We start from the raw sequence: 8,676 nt of genomic DNA, 5'->3' as shown, positions 1-8,676 counted from the left end.
AAGCCTGCAGACATTGAATCCATTAGATGAAGAATAGACTTAATGTAATGACGCACATGAAAACACTTTTCATATATTAAAAGATATAGCCAGAAAGGAAACTTCACTCGCCTCCAGTAGCTGAGGTGACCTCAGCACACGAACAGTCATTTAAAAATGACTTGGGAGTCCTGAGAGCTATACAACTGAATTTCAGATGTTGGCTACTTGGTGAAGGAAGAGTAGCCAAGAACCTACAATGAATGCTGGAGGTTGAAACCGTCTCTCTTTGTGTCACCGAGTGTTCATTCTGAGCAGAAAACATGAGTGCAGGAGGAGAGATCTTGTCATTATCTCATCAATCTGAAACCACAAACCTCTGTACACTTGACTCTGCTGTAAATTTTAACTGTTACTTTGGGACTGGTCCGTTTATACTTTCATTCCTCACAGCTAAAACAGGATTATATGGCTCTGTGAATGATGTTATTGATGTATTCATCTATTGGACACACATTTCTGTGCTCAGTTGACATGAAAAACACAACCCAAATTTGTTGGCAGTCATCCCAAGGGGGGCAATGACTTTAGAAAAACAGAAGCTAAGACATTACCAGAGTTCTACAGAGCGGGGAGCCAGCATCTGCTGATGCTTTCTGCTCTTTAAAGGTGAGAGCAGGCAGTCAATTTCTGTGACTGTTCTTTGTTCTCCATGGGTTAGAAGGGGAGGGACCGGGACCATTGCCTGTGGAAGATCAGGGACAGAGGACACAGCAGACAGATTCAGGCAAGGTGGGATGAGGTAGGGGAATACCTTTTGGCCAGGAAGCCATTTATATCTTACAAAGCGATCCTGTAGTACAGGCAGAATCAGTGGTGTTACAGAGAACACCCTAGGTCACCAACCAACCATGGAGAGTGATTTGTAGTGACAGTAAGCTCTTACACAGAATGTCTGAGCTGCTGAGTGGTCAAAGAGTGTGACCCAATGTGGTGAATAAACAATGCTATAGACAGAGGAACGGCTAGGGAATTAAAATCAACAATAAGGAAGATGTAGCGATCCTGGGGGTGTTGGAGCAACAGCAATCTAGCTGAGAGGAAGTACTAAGAGGCAGAAGTAGGGGGAATGTGATGATGGGACAGTAGGAAGTTCAAAGGAAACAGAAGAAGGTTGTAGGAAGCAATGCTATGGATAGAGGTATAAGCACAGGTGTGCACATATGTAAATACATTAATTCATAAAAAGAGAGGTATTGGCCTATATACATATATAGGCAATACACTGAGGTGGTGGATGGACTTTGGGGTTCTGCTCACACCCTATCACAATACAATAATACTTTGTTCTAACAAATTGTCATTCTGGGATACTCACCCTCCCAACCCAATTGCTGAAGACAAAATGGGTGCATAAGCAAATGTGGTGAAGAGTACACATTAAAAAAAATGTCTTGGGTCTTAGGGCTTGAGGCTAAACAAGGGGCCATCCAACAGAGATACAACAAGCCTACATGGAAGAAGCATGCCAGCTGGTACCACAATGAAGTATCATTGGGACCGGGTCCAGGTATCAGATGCTCACCCAACATGCAGGTTAGAGGTTTAATTAAACACAAATACAAACCTACACAAGTTTTCTGAGTTAAAAACAGTTAATTCCTTTCCAAAGAAAATAAAGTATAAATTGACAGTAAACCAGAAAAATAAACAAAATTAAGATAAAAACACTTTCCATGGGCTGAAATCACAAAGTGTTTCCTGGAAGCAAAGATTAATTACGCATTCAAAGCACATCCGGGTTCTCAAATCTCTGGGTGAAACTACTCAAAGTTCTGCAACAAAGACACAGAGCTCGGCAGGCCCTTTATTTTAAGCAATACTGCAAAGCTAATATAGCAAAAATTTAGAAGGGCAAAAGATCTTCGGAGGTAACATGGAAAAGACAGTACAAAAAAAGTCAATCCAGGAGAACTGAAAAGCAGGCAAACTGAAAACCAGACGAGACTTTTCCTGTTTCAAATTGTCCAGCATGCATTGAAGATGGGTTTTCCCTTTTTGCTACAGTTATTCGTTTTTACAACAAAAATAAAAGCACAAACACAAATCAATCCACCTCCCACGGCTCAAATGCCTACAAAGTTTCCTGGTAGTTTAGATTAAAAATTAATTCACTCAGTCTGTCCAAATCCCAGGTTTGTGGATAAAATCATTCAATGTTCTTTACGAAATACCACACAAAATTTTAAAATTTATAATGCCAAATAAGTTTTTCCCTGATTGAAATTCAACTTTTAGTGGATAATTTAAACTTTCCAGTCAAAGGATACAGGTTACACAAATTACCAGACTGGTTAAGCAGCAGTCTGAGAAAAAGAGCAGCTAACTTAAACAGGTTACCAGACCTGTTAAGAAGGTTTCTGAAGAGATAAGCAGGCACTTAATCAAGTTACCAAATTTCTCAAGCAGTGACCTGGTGAGAAGTGACTGGGAAGAGTAAAGACCCCATCAAGTCCCCTTCCCCAATCAAACCAAAGGACTGGCCTCACTGCCAGACTTACCTCTGGAGGAACAGGAGACTGAGGCTGAATTTCAGAATTCCAGCATCCCCATGCAGCCACTAGATTGGGGTCCCTGGTGCCACCAAGGGGCACCTCCCTTAGAGGTTTCACACTTCCAGGAGCAGGTGTTGGGCAAGCCATCAAGGTACAGTGTCTTCCCAGCCAATGCACCAAACTGTTGCATTAATCTAAAGCAAAATTAATCACAATGTTCCGATCCCAGGAACATGAGAGCACATTCTAAAATCAATCACTATTGGGGATTTCTGAGAAAGAATGTGGTCAGGCTATCTAGCAGTTGAGAAAATGGAGTTTCTCTGGCTAGTCTGCTTCTCATGGTTGTGACCCCCTGGATGATATCTTTGGTAAATTGTCTATTCATATCTTGTGCCCATTTTTTATTGGATTATTTGGGATTTTCTGGTGAAGATAGTGTAGTTTTCTATAGATTTTGGAAATCAGCCTTCACTCTAATGTATTACTATTGAATATTTCCCTCCAATCTGTGGTTTCTCTGTTAACTCTTTTGATGAGGTCTTTTGTTGGCCATAAGTGTTGTATTTTTATTAGGCTCCAGCTCTTTATTTTGTGTTCTATAGTGTCAATATTTTTCATTATGTTCAGTAGTGTGTTTATGCCTTGTATTAGGGCCCTTACATTTGTCCCTATTTTTTTAAATTGATGACCTTAATAACTATTTGATTTCAATATAGGTCTTTTATCCATCTTGAGTTTGTTTTTGTAATTGTGAGATATGAGTCATGTTTCCTTCTTTTGTAGGTGAAAATCCAGTTTTTCCAGCACAGTTTATTGAAAATGTTGTCTTTTGCCCACTTAGATTGTTTTAATATTTTTTAAAAAATTAGGTGGCTATAGGTTGTACTTCTTGGTTTTAGAGTCAAATCCCTTGGTCTTCAGTTTTATCTTTGTATCAATCCCACCCACACTGTTCTGATTATCATGGCAATATAGTAGGTTTTAAGTCTAGGAGTGAAAGGGCTCCTACTTTGTTTTTATTTTTTAATACTGTTTTATTTATCCTAGGTCTGTTGGAATTTAGAGACTGAAACTTTATATCTTCTTTCTTTGTTAATTAAAATAATTTTGTATAATATATATGTAAATTTCTCTACATTTTATTCTTTTCTGATTTCAGGTCACTATCGCCAAATATCCTATTGTAAATGTATGTTAATTCAGTCTATTGCTTAGCCCTTGGTGTCTTGAGAACAGCAGTTGCCAAGTGGAATATTTTTGTTATTCATTTATGTAATCCCTTGTATCCATTTGTAAATGGAAAAGATAGATGGGGACAAACGAAAAACATTACTTCTGCCTTGAAAATCATATCTTGTTGACCATTAAGCTTGGAAAAGCAATTGACTAGCTTTCACTTCAATTTTAACTTAATTTAAGGGTAAGATATTACTTCATGATGTGGCTACGATTTCTCAGAATCAAAGTATGTTGAAGAATGCGAGTGTGTATGTAGCAATGGGTGTTTTCTGGACATTGTAGAGGAGCTCTTGGGATTTTCTTAGTTTTTTGGATATTCATTTTGGATATTCATCTACAAAAGTAAAATGACAGGAGCAGAGCAGTTGGTAAGACTTCTGAAACCCTAGGGCATTTATGTTAAACTAGTTAAATGCATCATTAAAGATGAGTAAATCAGTCATTTTTTCCATAAAACTACATTTCTGATTATTTTAACAGATATATTGTACTTTTGGTAGAACATATCTAGGCTATATTAAAATAATATAAAGTATGTGTGATATCACATATAAATAGAATAAATCCTCACAGTTACTACGAAAGATACAATTGAAAATTACTACATTTCAATAATATCAGGCAACATTTTTTTAATGATAGGAATATTTTGTGCTTGAAAAACTCCATTTATGCATTTTTTGCCTAGTTATATCATTGTAATCACTTGTAATGTAATTATGCAATAATTTTGGAAGCCATGTAATCATTAGTCTGTAAGTTTCAAAAATATTTACATGGTGAAATTTTAACTCTTACCTGATATGCTTCTTATAGAAAAATGAATTTTGTAGATGGTGAATGTTAGCTAAGATCAGGTAAAGGTAAAAGACAAAAAGCTCCATATCTTATGACTATAAAGAGAAGAAATTATGGGAAATGGGTACACAATCCTCCTAGAAATTTTATAGGTTAAAAAATGTATTAGTAAATTTGCTCAAATAATGAATTAATTGGGTAATAAATAAAATATTATTTTATAATAGAATTCTAACTTCAAAAGTGTTACTGGAAATATGACCATAATCCTGCTCACACTACTGGATTCCCACCTCAAAGCACCCAAGTATTTCTTTCTTCGAATGTTTTCATTCTTAGAAACCTCAATAACGTCTGTCTGCATCCCTACATACCTGTTCAGCATTGTGACTAAGGACAAAACGATTTTTTACGATGCTTGTGTGGCACAATTGTTCTTCACCATTTTCTTAGGTGTATCAGAATTTCTCCTCTTGGCTGCCATGTCCTATGACCGCTACGTGGCCATCTGCAAACCCCTTCACTACGTGACCATTATGAACAACAGCGTGTGCACCCAGCTGGTGGTTACCTCTTGCTTGGCTGGGTTGTTAACAATCTCTCCTGGACTTCTCATGGGCCTGGATTTGGAATCCTGTGATGCCAATATTATTGATCACTTTGCTTGTGACTATTCTCCTGTCCTAAAACTCTCCTGCACAGACACACAAGTGATAGAATTAGGAAGCTTTATTTTAGCCAGTATCACACTCCTTATTACATTGGCACTGGTGGTGCTCTCCTATGCATACATCATAAGAACAATTCTGAGAATCCCTTCAGCTCAGCAGCAGAAGAAAGCTTTCCCTTCCTGTGCCTCCCACATGATTGTTGTCTCCATCTCTTATGGTAGCTGTATTTGTTTGTATATCAAGCCTTCTGCAGAGGAAAGGGTAGCGTTAAACCAGGGGGATAGCAGTCTCACCACTTCAGTTGCACCTGTGTTAAATCCTTTTGTAGTCACCCTAAGAAATAAACAAGTGGAACGAGTCTTGAAGGACGTCATTTTTAAAAATGTCTTTACTACCTCAAGATGATATCTTTAACTTTTATAAAATATTTTAAATATAAAAATCGCTGAAACATATGGAAGATTGTAGCCTATATTGATCACCCTCACCTAATTTTATTTTTATACTCTCATTCTGTGATACCCACAAATAGGCGTTAGCATCCAATCTACTGTTGTCATTTAAAACTTTTAATGGCTTAGTGTGGGTTCATAATGTTCTTTTATTCATTGTTCAAAACAATATTTCAAAACTAAATCCTCAAATATCCCATGATGAATTCATTCCGAAAATAAAATACATCTATGTTTTCAAACATCGTGCTAAAATGTAGATAATCTTTAATTCTAAGTAATGCTTCATGTTATTTTATGAATAACTAGAAAAGATCTCTTATACTATACAAGGTCAGTATTTATGAAAATAAGAAATGGTTTTAGGAACAGAATCATACAGCTAAATAAATGCCTTTAATTTAGATTTGATGATAATGTCAAAAATCAAAAATCAAATTATCCAAATGCTTAAGCTATTATAAATCAAAAGAAGGCATTTTTTTTAGGAGCAAATGTTTCTTATTGGAAAATGAAGAATTTAAGTAGTTTCTCTTATAGTCACACAGAGAGTAAATATTAGGTATTAAATGTTATATAGGTTTGAGATCCAAATCCTTTCAAATAACAACTTAACAGGACAATGTTATTATGTGAATGTTATAGGATTGTTTCCATTAGAAAAATCATGGGGTAAATAACATCTCAAAATATTGAAAGCTATAATTCTGGGGTCACCAATAAAGTCTATATTTGATTTTGAAGTATGTATCTTAAAATATATAAAAACTATTTTACATCTGGAAATGTGCCCTATTTTCTCCAACTGGAAATTCTTTATGATCTCCCCTTTTATCCTTCTGAATTATTTCTTCTCTCTTCCCAAGTGTTATGTTCTGCATAATTATTAATGTTCTTTTCTCGTGCTAGGTTACTCATTGTTAAATCATCAGTTTGCATTCAATGTATAGAAGTTCTTTTGTCTCTATACCATCATAAAAGAAAGTATAGCAAATTTGTTAAAATTTAGATTAAACAATTAGATGATTAAACCATGGCATTTTTATTGTTTTGAATTTAGTTTATTGAATAGCAATACAATCATTCCTGCCATACTTTGGTTAATTTCCTTCAGAAACTAGATTAATATCAATTAACTCTATCTCACAAAAGAATTTTTTGATAAGTAGTGAAGTGCTCACTACTTCAGTTGCACCTGTCTTAAGTCCTTAAAAGCTATGATTTATTCAATCAATATTCTAAAAGTAGTACAATATCACATATTATAAGTAAATACTTACTTTTGAATTACGTTATCTCTATGGTTTCTTTTTAAAAATGGTTTTAATATCCCTCAAAATTATTATTTTGCAAAAGTGATCTTGGTTGTTATTTCCTATTTTCAATGTAAACAATAAAACATGTTATTTATTTGCAAAACAATGCTTACAATTTCATGAAGGTTTCAGATCACAACAAACCCACTACCATCCAGTCAATTCCAATTCATAGCAACTCAGGGCAGGATTTCTTTTTTAGGGTTTTGTTGTTGTTGTTTTTAACCATTTCCTTGGGAGCTCTTACAGATAGCATCACATTCCATAGTTCAATCACATCAGGCATTATTGTACAATTACTACCACAGTCAGTTTCAAAACGTTTCTTTCTTCTTGACCTTCTTGATATCAGCTCCGCTGTATTCCACTCCCTCCTCAGCCCTCCCCACCAGGAACACTTACTTTTATTTTTTGCTGCAACTTACACCATTTAATATATCCATTTATGTCCATTTCCTTTGTTCAATCCCCTCCCCTCTCCCCCCTCCCATCCCTCCCCTTGCTTTCTGTTCTCTTAGGGAACCATTACTCCTCTTACTTTTTCTGAAGGGTTATCTATCTTGGTTTTCTCGTATCAAATGATTTTAATTATACAAATGAACATACACAAGTCTAACATGATTAATGATGTAAAACAAATAACGATAATAGTAATGGGAGGAAATATTAAAGAACTAGAGGATAGTTATGTGCATTATCAGTGCTGCACCACAGCCTGGATTTATCAGTCCTTCCACATGGCTCTTTTAAGAGGGACAGAGCAGGTTTCCTGAGACGAAATATTTACTGGACTATACAGCCTCATCTGTCTCCATTAGAGCAGCTCATAGATTTGAACAGTCAACCTTACAATTAGCAGTCCACAGCTTCATTTTGTTTTAATTACTTTTAAATTCAGTCTAATAATGAATATCTTAGTTGTGGCTAAGAATGGATACATGATAAATTTGTCTACATCTATACATTGATCAATTTATCTCTTTATCATCTATCTCTTCATATTTTGCATTCAAACACCATTCTTTTCAGTAATTACCTGTTTTCTCTCCCTTTCTGTCAATTATTTTCTCTCCAAATGTAACACTATTTTTTCCTTTTTCAAATGTTCATTTATTTGTTTTCTGCACCTACAAAACTCCTGTCATATTAAACACTGCTGACGTTTCTTCAGGAGCTTCTTACGCTGCCCTCATCTACAGCTTTGATTTCCAGATGCACCGCATGCATAGGCGCTTATGAATTTTACTTCTAATTCGGTTGTAGTTTTATTTTTCTTTCCAGAAATTTCTTATGTTATTTACATTTTTAGAAGCATTTAATTATAAGATTATCCTTTTATTATGCATTATTGCCTGTATTATATTGACCTTTTTGTATATCTTCATATTTCTCTTTTCATATAATCATACTTTACTAGGGTAAATATAGATTTGCGAGCATATTTTCTACTTTGACATCCCTCACATGAATTATTCAGGTTTACATCGTGTAATGTGCCATCTTTTCTGACTTGGGTATTGAGGTAGTTAGTTTATTGTGCCAGCCGGGCCGATAAACACATGTGGGATTAATTGAAGGGTGTAGAGATAAACAGCTGGGGGGAACCTTGCCTTTCTTGTCTCTCACTCTTTGATTATCGGACCAGTGTGCTGCTGCCTTGCTT

General features: G+C 35.5%; 1 protein-coding gene across 1 annotated transcript in view; it reads left to right on the top strand.

Annotated features, from left to right (window-relative positions):
- The window catches only part of LOC101655214 (olfactory receptor 6C74-like), a 73,679-nt gene extending 68,029 nt beyond the window's left edge, over positions 1–5,650 (top strand). Inside the window, exon 2 of the mRNA XM_030887335.1 lies at positions 4,802–5,650. Coding sequence (XP_030743195.1) covers positions 4,802–5,650 — 849 coding nt within the window. The remainder of the gene's footprint in view (positions 1–4,801) is intronic.
- Positions 5,651–8,676: the final 3,026 nt, after the last annotated feature.

Source organism: Echinops telfairi, unplaced genomic scaffold (assembly GCF_000313985.2).
Source record: "Echinops telfairi isolate 266 unplaced genomic scaffold, ASM31398v2 ScPeMD7_7404;HRSCAF=8442, whole genome shotgun sequence".
NCBI classification, from domain to species: domain Eukaryota; kingdom Metazoa; phylum Chordata; class Mammalia; order Afrosoricida; family Tenrecidae; genus Echinops; species Echinops telfairi.
Note: the sequence above shows the minus strand (reverse complement) of the source record. Positions and strands in the feature narration are given on the sequence as shown.